Source organism: Callorhinus ursinus, unplaced genomic scaffold, assembly GCF_003265705.2.
Source record: "Callorhinus ursinus isolate GAN/ISIS: 27379988/994484 unplaced genomic scaffold, GSC_fseal_2.0 scaffold20, whole genome shotgun sequence".
Taxonomy (NCBI): Eukaryota; Metazoa; Chordata; class Mammalia; order Carnivora; family Otariidae; genus Callorhinus; species Callorhinus ursinus.
In genome coordinates this window covers 6,378,759-6,396,273 of record NW_027397082.1, presented here as the reverse complement: position 1 = coordinate 6,396,273, position 17,515 = coordinate 6,378,759, and the positions used below count along the sequence as shown (strand labels likewise).

General features: G+C 34.9%; 1 protein-coding gene across 3 annotated transcripts in view; it reads left to right on the top strand.

Moving 5' to 3' along the window:
- Positions 1-17,515, top strand: part of ATRNL1 (attractin like 1) — a 919,082-nt gene that overhangs the window by 193,094 nt on the left and 708,473 nt on the right. For all 3 annotated transcript variants that reach the window (XR_012381651.1, XM_025881114.2, XM_073904148.1), the window contains exons 11-13: positions 13,578-13,662; positions 15,099-15,307; positions 16,338-16,456. Coding sequence is in view for 2 of the 3 variants with exons in the window: in XM_025881114.2 (XP_025736899.1) it covers positions 13,578-13,662; positions 15,099-15,307; positions 16,338-16,456 (413 nt within the window). In the remaining variant the exon portion in view is untranslated. The remainder of the gene's footprint in view (positions 1-13,577; positions 13,663-15,098; positions 15,308-16,337; positions 16,457-17,515) is intronic.

Below are 17,515 nucleotides of genomic sequence, written 5' to 3'. Positions count from 1 at the left end.
TCCCTGCATTCTTTAGATTCTTTAGGGTCATACTAATTCCTGCCACCCACACCCTCTGGAATGCAACATTTGTTTAAAATTTAATATATTATCCAGGGGGTAGTTGTTTCAAAACTTTCCACTTGATCTTTTCCACTGTGATAGCCAAGGACCCAATGTCAGTGTTGTGCCATTTGCCAGAAACATCCAGAGCATGACCACTGCATAGGTCTGCAGACTCAGTGGCTCATTTTGAACAGGACGTTGGCCAGGATGTCATTAATTACCTCATTGCCATATATCCCTCCTATAAAGAGAGGCCATGATGACACTTTATATCTGTGGGTGTCAGTGCTAACTCAGACCTGTGTCCAACTGTACTTGAAATGTTTTTGCTGCCTTTTCCCCTAGGTTAGAGTTATGCAATTAAATGAACATGGGTGACTTTGATAAAGAAATAGGGGAATTATTACCATGTATACTTACTGTGGTATTACAGGGTCATTCCTCCAAGGCATCAGAATTTTAAATATATCAAATATGGACTTCAGAAATGGCTCAATTCTAGAAATTGAGCAATAAATTGTGACTTTTTATTGTAGCATCTACCATCAGCCTCCTGATCATCCATCCTTGATTTCTTCTGATGATATAAGTTAGGTACTAGTGCCCTTGTTGGCTGCCTGTTTTGCTTCTAGGGATGCTGTGGTCTGTTAAACATCTCTATAATTTTTAATAGGCTAGTCTTCTTGACTGACACTCTAGGCTTGCTGCATATTATAAATCTTGCCCACTACTTGGATTGGATTCTGATGGTTAAGTGTCACCAGTTGGGCTGTATTGTCCTATTGTCTCTGTCATTGAGCTCAGTTCTGTTATGATTTCTCCTTCCATCACCTTTGGCCTGTGGAGGAGAGCCAGCAAATTCTTACTGATTCTAGTGCCCCCTTCTCTCTCCCATTCTTCATGGCTTTGATAAATGGCATACCCTCTGGCCCTTTCCACAGATATAATGAATGACCTGGTAGGTTTTCTGGTGTTACATTAGTATATCCACTCCAGACTGCCCTTATTTCTAGATTTTTTTTATCCCTGCCTTTATTCTTTGCTATGGCAGTTCTAGCATTTTGACTTTACTTAACAAGGGCTGTATTTTTTATGGTTTTAGGGGTCTTTTTTTTCTTTTTTAGCTTTATTGAGGTATAATTGACAAATAAAATTATAAGATATATGACATGTAGGGGTGCCTGGGTGGCTCAGTCATTAAGCGTCTGCCTTCAGCTCAGGTCATGATCCCAGGGTCCTGGGATGGAGTCCCGAATGGGGCTGCCTGATCAGCAGGGAGTCTGCTTCTCCCTCTCCCACTTCCCCTGCTTGTGTTCCCTCTCTTGCTGGGTCTCTCTCTGTCAAATAAATAAATAAAATCTTTTTTAAAAAAAGATACATAACATGTACATTGTGATGATTTGGTATATGTATACATTGTGATAGGATTCCCCCAGTATAGTTAATGCATCCATAAGATCACATATTTTTCCTTTTTTTAATTTGATGTTCTTTCTAGATTAAGTTCTACTCTTTCAGCAAATTTCAGTTATATAATACTGTGTTATCAACTATAGATGTTATACATTAAATCTTCATGCCTGGTTCATTTTATAACTGAAAGTTTGTATCCTTTTGCCAACCTCTCCTTATTTCCCCTATTCTCCGACCCTGGCAAACAGTTTTTTTAACTGTTTCTATTGAGCTTGACTTATTTATTTATTTTTTTTGATTCCACATATAAAGACAAATACTGGGCGCCTGGGTGGCTCAGTTGGTTAAGCGACTGCCTTCGGCTCAGGTCATGATCCTGGAGTCCCGGGATCGGGTCCCGCATCGGGCTCCCTGCTCGGCAGGGAGTCTGCTTCTCCCTCTGACCCTCTCCCCTCTCATGCTCTCTCTCTATCTCATTCTCTCTCTCAAATAAATAAATAAAAATCTTAAAAAAAAAATAAAGACAAATACTGTGTAGTATTTATCTTTATTTATCTGCCTTATTTCACTTAGTGTAATACCCCCAAGGTCCATCTGTGTTTTCTTAAATGGCAGGATTTCTTTCTTACGGCTGAATAATATTCCATTGTGTATGTATATGTATATGTATGCACACACACACATATATATACATATACAAATATATATAATACATATACATATATATGTAGATTGTCACATCTTCTTTATCCATTCATCCATTGACGAACACTTTGGCTGTTTCCATACCTTGGCTTCTATGAATAATGCTGCAGTGAACATGGGAGTGCAGGTATCTCTTTGATATCCTGTTTTCATTTTCTTTGGGTATATACCCAGAAGTGGGATTGCTGGATCATATATGGTAGTTTGATTTTTAATATTTTGAGGAACCTTCCTGTTTGAGGGACAGTGACTGAACTAATTTACATCCCCACCAACAGTGCACAGGGTTCCCTTTCCTTCATGTCCTTACCTACACATGATATCTCTTGTCTTTTTGATGATAGCCATTCTAACTTGTGTGAGGTGAGGTGATAGTTTATTGTGGTTTTGATTTGCTTTTCCCTGATAACTAGTGATATTGAACACCTTTTTTGTTTTATTTATTTATTTATTTATTTATTTGACAGAGAGAGAGCGAGCGAGAGAGAGAGAACACAAGTAGGGAGTCCTTGCTAAGCAGAGAGCCTAATGCGGAGCTTGATCCCAGGATACTGGGATCATGACCTGAGCTGAATCAGACACTTAACCGACTGAGCCTCCCAGGTGCCCCTGAATACCTTTTCTTGTACCTGTTGGCCATTTGGATGTCTTCTTTAGAAAAATATGTGTTCATTTCCTCTATCCATTTTTTAATTGGATTATTTTTTTATTTTGTTTTGTTTTTGCTGCTGAGTTGTGTCAATTCTTTATATTTTTGTGTATTAACCCCTTATCAGATATATGATTTGCAGATATTTTCTACCATTCTGTAGGTTGCCTTTTCATTTTGTTGATTGTTCCCTTTGCTGTAAATAGGAGTCATTTTAATAGTGAGCTCACACCATCTCCTGGTGTCCTTGTCAGGGCATAAATCCTGCATCTTGGGAGAGGGCTTTTAAGTCAATAAACTCTCCTTAATCCAGTATAAGGTTCTGGCGCCCCTTGGATCAATCTCCCCTTATTATCTAGTATAATCTGTACTCCCCCAACTTCTGCCAGTATTTGCTCTCTAGGTCTTACAGGATCCCAGGACCCTGGAATCATGACTTGAGCTGGAGGCAGATGCTTAACCAACTGAGCCACCTAGGCGCCCTATTTATTTTATTTTTTAAAGATTTTATTTATTTGAGAGTGAGAGAGAGAGTGGGGTGAGGGGCAGAGGGTGAGAATTTCAAGCAGACTCCTTGCTGAGTTTAAAGCAGGGCTCGATCCCACAATCCCAAGATCACGGCCTGAGTCGAGATCAAGAGTTGGACACTTAGTCAACTGAGCCACCCAGGCACCCCTCATTATCTTTTTTCTAGAGTTCAGTGGGGCTAAGCAGTAGATATGCAATTTTAGCGTATCAGTAGTTACTGTTATCAAACATCTGATACTTCACACCTGCTAGAATATTCCCATTTGGCATACATTCCTAATTTACCACTGGTATAAGTATTAATAGTTGATGACATCTTGTGCCAGGGGCTTTCTGTGTTATACCTACCATCAATGTTAGGTTCTTCATTGCTAGCTTAGTGGTGTGTGATTCAGCTCACAAACTCCATCTTATTTCCTGTTTTTCTTGATCACTCCTGGTACCAGCTATCATAGTTTGGGTTCTCATGGAAGTAGACTCTGAGATAGAGTTTAGTGTTTATGATGTTCATTGAGAGTACCCTTAAGATCAATGCCTTTGGAAGAGGTAGGGGGAGAAAGCAGGATTTGACAAAAGGAGAAGTTGAGTTGTGATGCTGGATAGATAACCTTAGTCAACCACACAAGGATCTCTGGAGTTAAAATGGTTGGTATGCTGGGATGAAGTGACAGGACCTTTAAAACCCCACGTTGATCAGCAGTTGTATGTGGGTCATCCTTAAAAAGTTGTGGCCTTGGTGAAGTGGCCCAAAGATACTGAGGAACTTGCTGAAGTAATTTGCAGCTGATGATTGCTCACCGACACCTCTCCCAGCAACAGAGACAACAGTTCCTTCCTTGAATGAGGTCTGGGTAGCACATATCCATGTCCACTGTAAATCTCCAAGTTTCAGAGGATTAATGCCAATTAAAGTTAATTTCTCACTCATGCTACATGTTTAATGTTGGAAGCAAGGCAGATTAGCTTATTGTCATCACTTAGGGACCCAGGACGAATTGAATTGTCTTTCATTGGTAATTCAGTGGTTCCATCTAGAAATACAAGTGTCACTTTAACTTGCATTTTGTTGGCAGAAACAAGTCATATTGGGGGCCCCTGGGTGGCTCAGATGGTTAAGTGTCTGCCTTCGGCTCACGTCATGATCCCAGGTTTCTGGGATCGAGCCCTACATCAGGCTTCCTGCTTGGCGGGGAGCCTGCTTCTCCCTCTCCTTCTGCTGTTCCCTCTGCTTGTGCTCTCTCGCCCTGTCATATAAATAAATAAAGTCTTTAAAAAAAAAGAGAGAAAAAAAGAAACAAGTCATATTATCACATCCAACCTCTAGGAAGTGTGGGAGTTTAATTTTACCATGGGCTTGAAGGAAGAGAACTGGAATATCTGTTAAATAACACCAATATATATATAACAAATGTTGTTTATAATTCTTTGTAAACTTTTAGTATAATTGAAGGTGATGTCTTGCAGGTAGTAATAAAGCCTTCACCTCCTACCACCACATATGTTAAAAGGCAACCAACTTCTACAAGTAGAATTGTGTTGTATTATTATTGGTCTGAATTAATTATTCTCATGTATAATTAAAATATTAATAGTGTACTGTACTGTTTCTCTGCAGGGACTTGTGTACTTTAAAAATATATATATATATTTTTTTACTTTCATGACATTATTGTTTATGTTGAAAAGGATATTTTGATGATATAGTGAGGCAGTATAATGTAGTAATTAAGAAGATCTGGTTCTGAATGTGGATTCCACCATTCAATGACTTTAAGGAAGTTATCAAACCTCTAAATACTGTTTCCTTATCTATAACACGGTAACAAAAATATTTACTCCTCAAAGCTGTTTTCAGAATTAAATACTACATAGCATTGATGAGGAATTAGCTTATTGTTTTTATTAGGTAAAAGGTTATGACAACTTATCTTAGGAAATTTTACCCATTTAAAAAGACTATGAAGGTTTTATGTATTCTTCAGTTAATTTTATATAATATAGTAATTTAAAAAAACATTTAACTCTTAGAAGCAACTATGTGCTTTCCTTTTCTTGGAGGGAGACGCCCATAGCACTCTTTATATATATCTCTCTTAATACTTATCACATTCTGTTGGTATTCCTTCAGGACAGGAATTCAGTCTCATTCAGTTTTATATCCATAATGTTGTTGTGTCATTGGATCTTCATTACATCTAATTTGAATTAAATAGTGACATCCTTTTTCCTCAGTCTTATCTAAATCTGTTAACCCAGATTTCACATATTTTTCCCTATTTTTAGTTAAGAGCAGTTGATGAATTCTCAGTCTTCCTTTCTTTAGATTAAAACACCCAGGTTAATTAATGTTTTAGTTTTGGTTCTGTTTTTTAAGATTCACTATTATGAAAAAAAAATGTTTTGGAGAACATTCAGAAGACAACTCCCTGATCTTTAGCACTGTTACTAAATTGAGATGTTCAGTTTTTATTTTTTTTTAAAGATTTTATTTATTTGAGAGAGAGAGAGAGAGAGTGTGGGAGCGAGCACAAGCAGGGGGAGCAGCAGAGGGAGAGGGAGAAGCAGGCTCCCTGCTGAGCAAGGAGCCTGATGCAGGACTCGATCCCAGGACCCGGGGATCATGACCTGAGCCAAAGGCAGACGCTTAACTGACTAAGCCACCCAGGTGCTCCTGAGATGTTCAGTTTTTAAATGTGCAAACAACTATGACCTTAATAGGAATAAACTCAATGGATAAATCTGGGAACCCTGTGCTTTTGAGTTTATGAGACTTGCTTACTTATGTTAGCTGTGTGATTTGATCAGTAGATATGTGGTCTGATCAGTTAAATCCCACTGTTTCACTGTATGGATGACACACTCCCAGTATTCTTTCCATTTCTTTGGGAGTTGAGTTGGAGTTGTTTATCTCTCATGTGCTTTTATTTATTTATTTATTTAGAGTTTTCAAGTATTTCTGAAAATGGGGTGTGCTTGTGGGTCTGAAACAGAAAGTTTTATTAAAAACCTATACAATTAGCTGTTAAATCCCTAAATCCCCTTCTTCAACTTGTGCTGGAAGACAGAGGTTTACTCTCTGTGAATGTTGATCCAGGTACCTGAGCATGGTTGAGGGTGTCAGTACAATTTTGGAAACAGTGGGATTAGGTGAAAGTACACATACTTATGAATGAAACCTCTAGCTTTTTTCTTCTACTTAGGTCCAGAATACTCTTACCCAGGTTTATAGCTTCTAGGCAGGAGATTGGAGGACTTACCTCAAAGAATCTGACCAGCTCAAGAAAAGGTGTGTGCAAAAACTAACATTTGGAGGTCTTCAACTAAAATGGTCCCAACTGATCAAAATCCTCACACTGCTATATAGTATATATGAAAGTTATTAAGAGAATAAATCTTAAGATTTTATAACAAGGAAAAAAACCATTTTTTTCTTTTTTTCCTTTTGGTGTTAAGTAAACTAATTGTGTTTAATCATTTCACTAAATATATATATATGTGTTTGTGTGTATATATATATATATATATACATATATATATGTCAAGTCATGTTGTACACTTTAAACTTCTACAGTGTTGTATATCAGTTATATTTCAAAAAACAAAGTATTCCAACAGTCAACAACATATCTTGGCCAAGCACAGAATTTCTAAACAGTTTTGTTGTTCTTCACTTTTAAATTGGAAAGGGCAGCTAGTTATCATAGACATTCGCAAAAAGTCACTAAATCTGATGAAAATATCAAACAAATAGGAAAAAATAAGAAACCAAAGGAAATTGAGGTAATACTGGAAGAAGATTATAACTTCAATCTTTATGGACAGAAGATGTTACATTTATGAAGTAAAAATGTGACTTTTAAAAAATAGATCATTCAGAAAACAAAAAAATGGGGCTTTTGAAATTAAAATTAAGATAACAAATTAATAGATTTTAAGATAAAATGAAGAATATGTTCCAAAAGTATTATGAACAAAGGGCAGATGTAAAATAGGATAAAAGGTATGAAATTTAGATGATTATTCCAGAAAATTTGCTGAGTAATAGGAGTGGCCAAAATAAAGAACAGAAAATTTTAGATGAGGAAGAAATTATCAAATGAATAATTCAAGAAAAACATCTGGGCTCGAAGTATATGAATTTTCAGAATAAAAGATTTCACTAAGCCCCAGAAGAGACACAGCAAAATCCATCATGAAAAGTGGAGATAGAAAGAAGACCCCAAGAGCTTATATACAGAGAACAGAAGTAGGACCTTGCAAAAGCAAAACCAGAAGCCAGAAGATTGGAGAGTAATACCTTCAATATCTGAAAATGTTTTCAAAGTTAGAGTTCTAAGCCCGATCAAATAATCATATAAAGTGGAACAGTCACTTTCAGAATTGCAACTTCTCAAAAATTTACTTCTAAGGTACATTCTCTCTGGCAGCTACAGAATTATGTCTCCTACCGATATATTTGATTACATAAACAAATACAAATTGATAAAAATTAAAATCCAAGAAATAGAGTAAATAGTAGAGAGGAGATGTGCAGAGAATCCTTAGGATGCTGCAGCAGGTCTAGAGACAAGTTTGTATTGCAGAAGAAAGATGGAGATTTGGTTGGGATGTCTTCAAGAAGTAAATGAAACTGCTGGATAGCTTGATATGTTAGAAAATACTGTGAAAGGTGTATACATTTGGTAAAGGGTCAGGGATGAATTAGCAGCTGCTCTATAGAAACCTATGCAAAAAAAATGATTTGCTGGGAAAATAAAAATTTGTTCAAGGATAAAATGAATTATAATATGCTATGTGGCTCATCTGTATATAGAATAATATATAGTAAATACTGAATATTGGCCTAAACAAAATTATAAGTATATGAGGAGGATGGAAGGAAGGGAAGTATGTGTGTGTATGTCTGCATAAGAGTTAAATCTTCATCTTTTAAAGAGAAAGTCAGAGATATTATATGAAACTAAGAACTAAGTATGCCATTTACAATAAGGAGATAAATACAAAAACAAGCTTCTTCTGGTTTTTTATTTTAGAATTCAAAGTGCTTACCTCTGTGATTCAGGAGTAAGCATTGGGATGACAGGGAGCAGCAGAGTTTTTTTGTGATAAACCTTGTGGGATAATTTGACTTTTAAACTTTGCACATACATATCTTTGGTTAAAAACAAGCAAAGTAAGAACATACCAAAGCAGTACAGAAACCAAGTGAGGCACAAATTCGTGGGTCAGGCATAAATATTAAAATAATGGTCCTGGGAAGATTGGTATATGGTAATACACAGAAGGATCTGGGAAATATTATATATGGAAAAATTAAATTAGATCCCTGGAATAGATGCAAAAATAAGTTCCAAATGGATTGGAAATCAAAATGGTTAAAGCCAAACTGTACATCCTTTAGAAGAATATTGGAGATTATCTTTAAAATCTTGAGTTGAGAATAAAAAGAATAAATCATGAAGAAAATGATAAGTTTGATCAGGTTTCTGTACAAACTTTTATAAAATAAGACTCCATAAACTACATGAAAAGGCAAATCACAGCATAGGAGAATATATGTTAATGCATATAATTAGCAAAGGATTGATATTTAGGACATTTAATAAAGAATTGTTAAAATTATCAAAAAACCAAAATTCTGGGGGCACCTGGCTGGTTCAGTCAGAAGAGCACTCAGGGTTGTAAGTTCGAGCCTTATATTGGGTGTAGTGATTACTTAAAAATAAAATCTTAGTTAAAAAAGACAAAAAACAAAAATCAAATAGAAAAATGGGCAAAGACTCGAATAGTGATTTTACAGAAGGGTGAAAACAAATGACCTAAAAATGTGAAAAGATGCTTAATCTTACCAGTAACTAGAAAAAGAAAAACACCATTCATCAGATTGCTAAAAATTTAAGTCTGAGAGAGCTACATAATGGAGAGGATGTGAAATAAGAGCCGTCATGCATGGCTAGTGTGAATTTAAGTCAGTGCAACTACTTCGGGGAGCAAATTGGTGAAATCTAGTAAAATTGAACTTGTGTCTTTCCTTAAACCTAGTAATTTTCCTTTTAGAAATCCACCTGGAGAAACTCTCAAAACTTGCAAAAGAAGACGTGTGTAACGGTGAACAAACCGATATGACTTGTATTAGGAAAAACCTGAAAAAAGTCTAAATGACCTTTAAAAGGATAGATGTTTTTGGTAAAATCATAATATGGAATGCTGTAACATGATTAAAATGAAAACATAGCACCACATATGTGAATAAGTCTAAATGGGTTGTTTAATAGACATTTCTCCAAAGAAGATATATGAATGGCCAATAAGGACACAAAAAGATGCTCAGCATGACATATCATTTGGAAAATGCAGATCAAAACCACACTGAGATACTACTTCATATCCTAATGGATAATTCCTGATATTATCAGGAAATAGAAAATAACAAGTGTAAGTAAGGATGTAGAGAAACTGGAACCCTTGTGCACTCCTTGATGGAATCAAGTAAAATGGTATAGCTGCTATGGAAAAGAGTATGGATGTTCCTCAAAAATTTAAACAATACTTAACCATATAATCCAGCAATTCCACTTCGGGTATATACCCAAAAGAATTGAAAACAGGTACAAGAACAGATATTTGTATCCCCAGCATTATTCACATTAGCCAAAATTAGAAGCAACCCAGGTGTCCATTGATGGATGAATTGGTAAACAAAATGGGGTATATATGTATAATGGAATATTGTTCAGGCTTAAAAAGGGTGGAATTCCGACACATGGTACAACATGGATGAGCCTTAAAGATGTGGTAAGGGAAATAAGTCAAAGACTAAAGGACTAATAATGTGATTTCATTCATCTGAGGTACTTAAAATAGTCAAATGTATAGACAAAAAGGTAAAATAGTGATTGGCAGGGGCTGGGAGAGGGGGGAATGGGGAATTATTGTTTAACAGGTACAGAGTTTCAATTTTGCAAAATAAGAAAGTGCTGAGATGGATGGTTGTGATGTTTCCAAAATGTGAATGTACTTAATGTCATTGAACTGCACACATAAAAATCGTTAAAATAGTAAAGAGAACAAAAAGCAAAAACTGACGGGTTGAAACTAAACAACTTGCAGAGGGATCCATATTGTATAATATACATTTGTATTAATACAAAGCTTTCCCACCTATGAAAATTACTATATATGTATCATATATATAGAGACATTGATAAGCAAATACAGAATAGTAGTTGCATGCAAAGAAGGAAGACCTAAAGAAGCTTGAATTGGAATGGGAGTACACAAGGAGCCTAAGTTATATCTGTAATAAGTTATTTCTTTAGAAAATCTGTGGTAAACATGGTCAAGTACTAGCTTTGACAGATCTGGTTAGTGGTACATAGGTGTTTGTAATGCCATTTTTGAGGCTGTTCTGTGCGCTGAAAAAATTTCATCATTTACCAAAGAAATTGGTTTATGGAGTTAGAAAAATCTTCAGGAAGCCAAAGTTTTAGTTAATGCTTGTCTTTATTCTTAGCTCTCTTTTTTCCCAACTCCTTAGTTTTTCTGAGCATTTCTATGGTTCTCATTTGGAAAATCTGCTTTCCTTCTGCCTGATTTGTGTTGGATGCTGGGCCAAATTACTTACCTTTTAGTCCTAGGTTAGCTCAGATTGTTGGGTCACTTTCTTTTCTGGACTCCAGATTGCCCCCAAATGATCTTAAAGATTCTTCTTCTTTGGAGATTTTTGTAACAAACTGGTAGCTGGTAGTCTTACTCTTTCATCTGACTTTTTTCTGTTTCATTTCTTTGAAGCATATTCAGGTTTCTAATTCTGTTGTTGGAATACTACGAACAACACAATTTGTAAATCACTGGCCCTGTGTGTGTGTGTGTGTGTGTGTGTGTGTTTGTGTGTGTTGGGGTTGGGTGGAATGATTGAAATCTATCTGCCCTAACTTATTTACTGTCTCTAACATTTCCATCTCTTTCTTTTTCGAAGCCTGTGTCTTTTACAGGTCACCCTTTCTCTCCAAATGGGAGTAATCTTTCAGAGTCTGCTACAAATATACTTTTAAATATCAAATATTTATAAACATAATTTATAGAAAAACAAAGGTAATCAAATGGGCCCTAAGCAAATTGTTTAACTACTCCTAGATCTAATTTCTCGTTTTCTTTCTTTTTTTTTTTTTAAAAGATTTTACTTATTTATTTGACAGAGAGAGAGGGGGAGAGAGAGAGACAGAGAGAGCACAAGCAGGGGGAGCAGCAGAGGGAGAGAGAGAAGCAGGCTCCCTGCTAAGCAGGGAGCCTGATGTGGGGCTTGAACCCTGGGATCATGACCTGTGCCAAAGGCAGACATTTAATGACTGAGCCACCCAGGTGCCCCTAATTTTTCATTTTCAACATATGGTAATACCTGCTCAGTCAACTTCATTGGATTCTTACAAAGACCATTTTAGATTATGTAGATGAATGCACTTTGGAAGCTTTATAGTACTGTACACATGTAAACATACTTCTTACATGAACTGTAACATGTAAAATTGACCAGACTGTTAATCCTATGTATAGCCCTCTTTCATAGTATTTCCCAAAATGTGATATTCAGAGCATTGGCTCTTAGAAATGTTAATGTGAAAAGTATGACATGAAAAGTGCTTCTGCAGATAAAATATTGGGAGCACTGGGTTAGATATAGTTAGGCTTTTATACGTCTGTACTCTCTTTTGAGAGTATTTAATAGGCAGATATATTTTGTGAACTAAGGAGAGAGATAGGAATAACTTCTTTTGGGGGGATTTGTGTTCTTTGGAATAGACTTTAGGAGATATAATTCAAGATGTATTTTATTGCTGTCTGTTTTCTAATTTCATTTTCTAAACTATGATTTTGGTTTTTGTAATTACTTTGATCTTCATTAGTAGTGATATTGAATTAAAACCAAATTATTATTTTATTACTAGCATTATAATTACATAAATAGGAAAACAGTAATTTATTACAACTTTAACTTTTACAACTAACTGTATTTTAGATTATTTTCCTGTTCCCAAAGGGCTTCCAAACTACCTAAAAAAAAATTTGTTTTTAAAATCTTGTTACTTCTGTGTGTTTTTATTAAATACCACTGCCTTCTTTAGATATGGCGTGTTTAAGAAGATGAAATTTAAAACACTGTCCTGAGAATGTCCCTAGTCACTGAAAATTGAGTCACTTGTCATCTCAAAATCTATATTAGTATATGTGTCAATTTTGAGGCTAGGTTATATTGAAATTATACACAGTTTTCTTTTCCTTTCCTTTCTTTTCTTTTATGTTATGTTAATCACCATACATTACATCATTAGTTTTTGATGTTGTGTTCCATGATTCATTGTTTGTGTATAACACCCAGTGCTCCATTCAATATGTGCCCTTTTTAATACCCAGTTTTTTATTACCATTTTTCTTTCCATATTTTTTATATAGCTCATGAATTATTTGGTTTTCTTATTTTTTCTAGATTTTTGCAACTGAAGTCATTCTCTTTTACATAAAATGAACACTATTATTTTGAAATATCAGATCATTAAAATGATTTAAGTATTTTATTTCAATGATTCCATTTTTAGGCTTTATTTCACTGAATATTAAATATTCCATTTAATTTCATAAGCATGCATGTAAAATTTGGTTTAGTAATTTAATTTTCTAACAGGTTTGCCCAGTATTGGCATTCATGCAGTTTCCTATATGAGCCTTGATTTATTTAATAAAGATATGACTTTGGAATTATCCTCCAATATAAACTATACACCTATTTTTTTTTATTTTCATTATTCTCATATACTTAAATTTATTGTGGGAATTTTATGCAGAAGTTATTTTTATTTTAGGAATGATGCCAGTTGAGGGGCGCCTGGGTGGCTCAGTTGTTAAGCGTCTGCCTTTGGCTCAGGTCATGACCCCAGGGTCCTGGGATCGAGCCCCGCCTCAGGCTCCCTGCTCGGCGGGAAGCCTGCTTCTTCTTCTCCCACTCCCCCTGCTTGTGTTCCCTCTCTTGCTGTGTCTCTCTCTGTCAAATAAATACATAAAATCTTTAAAAAAAAAAAAGGAATGATGCCGGTTGAGTAATGATACTAAATTGTAGGTCATGGCAAGTTTATGAAAGTCTTCCTAATTTTAATGTATCTTTAATTTGACCAAAGATGGTTTTATACTATTTGTCTTAATTTGTTTTATTTCATTTTTTGTTTTGCTGTTCTCTTTTTTCTAGCTTGTGATGAATGGAAAATATTACCGAAACCAAATCTTCATAGAGATGTCAACAGATTTGGACACTCTGCAGTTGTTATTAATGGGTAAAAAACATACATTTTTCAGTCATCCTATCCACATATTCTGTTACTCTTTTTAAAAATTATCATTTGTACTTAATGGCATTAGGTATACCTAGTCTACTGTGGAATACATTTTGGTTCGTTAACCATATCCTTCATTCTTTTGTGTTCAAATATATTTAAGAGAAAGAGGAGCAGTCAGAGCGCTGAGATAAAACTAAAATACTTTAAGAAAAATCATCCTGCTTTCTTTTCTTTTTGTAGAGATCAGACAATGAATGATCTTTAAAAAAGATCAAACTGAAATGATAGATGGGCTAGCCCCATATTTCTATCAAGGAGAACAAGGAAAGTGAGAAGAATTAGATTCTCATTTTAGTTCTGTCATTAACCATGTGATTTTTGACAAGTCCTTTAACCTCTTTGGACTTTAATATCTTTATATCCCTTGGGATTTTGGATGGGATGATCAATAAGTTACCTTGTTCCTTTAAGTTAGTATCATTTTTCTATTTTTTTTAAAGATTTTATTTATTTATTAAAGAGAGAGTGTGTGTGAGAGAGAGAGAGATCATGAGCAGGGGGAGAGGTAGAGGGAGAAGCAGACTCCCCGCTCAGCAGGAAGCCTGAAGTGGGACTCGATCACAGCACCCTGGGTTCATGACCTGAGCCAAAGGCAGATGCTTAACTGACTGAACCACCCAAGTGCCCTCATTTTTCTATTTCTATAGCAAATTTTGGTAATGTGGCAGGAAACAGTAGCTCATTCATTAGCTTAAAATTTATAATTCATAATGACATTTTTATAAATTTATTTTACCACCACTTTATTCTAATTATGTAAAAATTCTTCAAAATGATACTAAAAGCAGGTAGAAGTTAACCACAATGAAACTCTGTAATTGATATCAGTTAGCTTTCAAAATGGTAATAAATGAAATTCAGAGTTTATACATAAAACCTCTGGGCTTCTTTGTTGCAATACTGTGTTGGTTGACTTTCTCTTTTTAAATAATAAAAGATAATATTGAAGCATTTTCTGATTTTTCCATTTATTAATAATATTGTTAGAAATAAAAATTATGCTCTTTTAGGGCATGTCAGACTTCTTTGGCACTGGTAATTGAATTAATTTAACATTGTCTGGACTTTTCTTTCCAAATTGAAGTTTTGAATATCTTTTTGATATTTTACTCTTGGTTTATTTCATAAGAGGATGGTAAAACACTGAAACGCAGACTCTGTATCTAATATCTATATTCATTGTCAGTATTCAAAAATTATAATTCTAGATAGCTGTTCTAAAGTGTATCTTTTTATCCATGTACAGGTATTTTCTATTTCTAAAAAATTGTTTACTAAGTTGATAAAATGTATTTAAATTTATTTTTGAAACTAATATGTTAGGCTTTTCTTAATATTCTTTCTTTAAGATTCTTGTTTTTTTTTTTTAATAGGTCCATGTATATATTTGGAGGATTTTCTAGTGTGCTCCTTAATGATATCCTTGTTTACAAGCCTCCAAATTGCAAGGCTTTCAGAGATGAAGAACTTTGTAAGAATGCTGGTCCAGGAATAAAATGTATTTGGAATAAAAATCACTGTGAATCTTGGGAATCTGGGCATACTAATAATATCCTTAGAGCAAAGTGCCCTCCTAAAACAGGTAGTTTTTCTTTTTTTCTCCCTCTCTGGCATAAAGCTTCTCTACTTGGCTAGAAGTAATAATACATTTTGCTTATAAGATTTACCTTAGTATAGCCTTTAGAAATTAAAAATTCATAATCCTCTAATTAGGAATTTTAATGTTTGAACTTAGCAATGATTAATAATTTACTATTTTTATTAGCTATTTTTTGTTTTCTCTTTTCAATTTTATATGAAATATTATGCATATCAATATTTTATGTGTAATATAGTCATATACATATATAGATATATATGAACTATTTTCCTATATAAGTAAAAAATGCTTTAAAGTATACTCTAAGAAATACTGTGTTTCTAAGAAATACAATGAAATAATTTATTCTGCATTTGGTAGATTTTTCCTTCTTTAATATTGCCAAGCCAACCACAGAGTTAAAAGATTTTCTAGAATTTTGATGACCAATGTTTTAGTTTAATACTTGTTATAAAGATTTACTTAAATCAAACATGAAAAATTGCTAGTAAATATTTATTTATGAGTGAATGATTTGGATAAAAATTGTTCCATTTTCTTTAAATGGGTGGGGGTTTTATGCATTTTTGTATGCTACAATTAGCGATGTATTTTCAAGTTTTGCTAGTCTATGATAACTCAGATTTCTCTAAATATCTTTATGAAGAATGATAACCAATGAGTATTTGTTTTAATGTTTCTTTTAGATGTGCAGTAATGCTTTTTTTTAGTAAAAAACTATAAGTCTTCTCGCCCCCATCCCCCGCCATACTGGATAAATTTTAAATGGCAGTAGGATGCTGGTAGATTGAATAAGTAAAATGAGGGTAGAAGGTGTCTCAAAACCTGCAAACACAATTCAAATTCAATATGAAGTTAACTTCATATTGAAGATGTTGTTTTGATATTGTTCATCGTATTTATGGTGTAAAAAGTCTCAGTGATTCTTAAAGAGATGTTAAAAATGTGTGAACTAAGAAGCGTGACGTTTCCTTTCTCAACCTGAAGCATTCATGTCTCACCCGTACCGCAGCTGCTCCTGATGACAGATGTTACAGATATGTGGACTGTGCCAGCTGTGCTGCTAATAGCAACGGGTGCCAGTGGTGTGATGACAAGAAATGCATCTCAGCAACCAGTAACTGCAGCGTGGTTAGTATCTGTGGGCGATCGGTGCTGTGGTCTGATCGTTAGTTTTCCATCTCGTGGCTTGTACAGAGAGCACTTTACACATCAAGACACTTCGGAAATATGGAGGGAGTCCCTCCGTGTTGTAAATTCTCTCCAGTTTCTTGCTCCGATTTGTCAGTCTAGATTCTAGTAACTTTTAGTTCCTCCCATGTCCTTTAAAAAAAGACTATAACTATAAATGTAGTCTTCTGTGCTGATAGACACATTATATAGATAAGTATCAGAATGATTTCCATGGGATTCTGGTCAGACATGCACATGCACGGTAGTGGTGTGGCCTGATGTTTTGTTTACATGCTTTGTGTGTAAGTTTAACCTGAGGTTGACAGTGGCAGTTTCCCTTTATCTCTGTCGATCAGTGGTTCTCAACCAGAGGCAGTTTTGTGCCTTAAGGGACATTTGGCAACATGTGTCAACATTTTTGGTTGTGAAACTGTGGGGCTGCTCCTGGCATCTAGAAAAGGCCAGGGATGCTGTTAGCATTCCGTAATGCATTAACTGTTCCACAAAAAACAAGTATCTGCCTCAAAATGTCAGTAGTGTTAAGTTTGAGAAACCTTATTCTAGGTACACAATTGAAAAAAAATTACAAATTAATATGGTAGATGAAAATGGTCTAAGAGCAGCAAAAATGAACCTTTTAAGTGGGTAGGATCAAAATATCCCATGTTTTCAAGATGTCAACAATTTGAAAGAAAAATTTCAAAAAGTATTTATAAGTATAGCATTAAAAGGATTAAAAACTCTAGTAGGACCAAACATTCTCTTACTGAGCTATAGCTTAAACAACTAAATGATGTGCTTACATATTTTCCACTAAATGTAACATACATTATTTCTTTTTTTGAATTTGTATTAATCACCGAAAGTACTTGTTTTTTAAGATTACTATGTGGAGGTAAAAGGTAAAGAAAAGAGAGTTTTGGGGGAGCCTGGGTGGCTCAGTTGGTTAAGCGACTGCCTTCGGCTCAGGTCATGATCCTGGAGTCCCGGGATCGAGTCCCGCATCGGGCTCCCTGC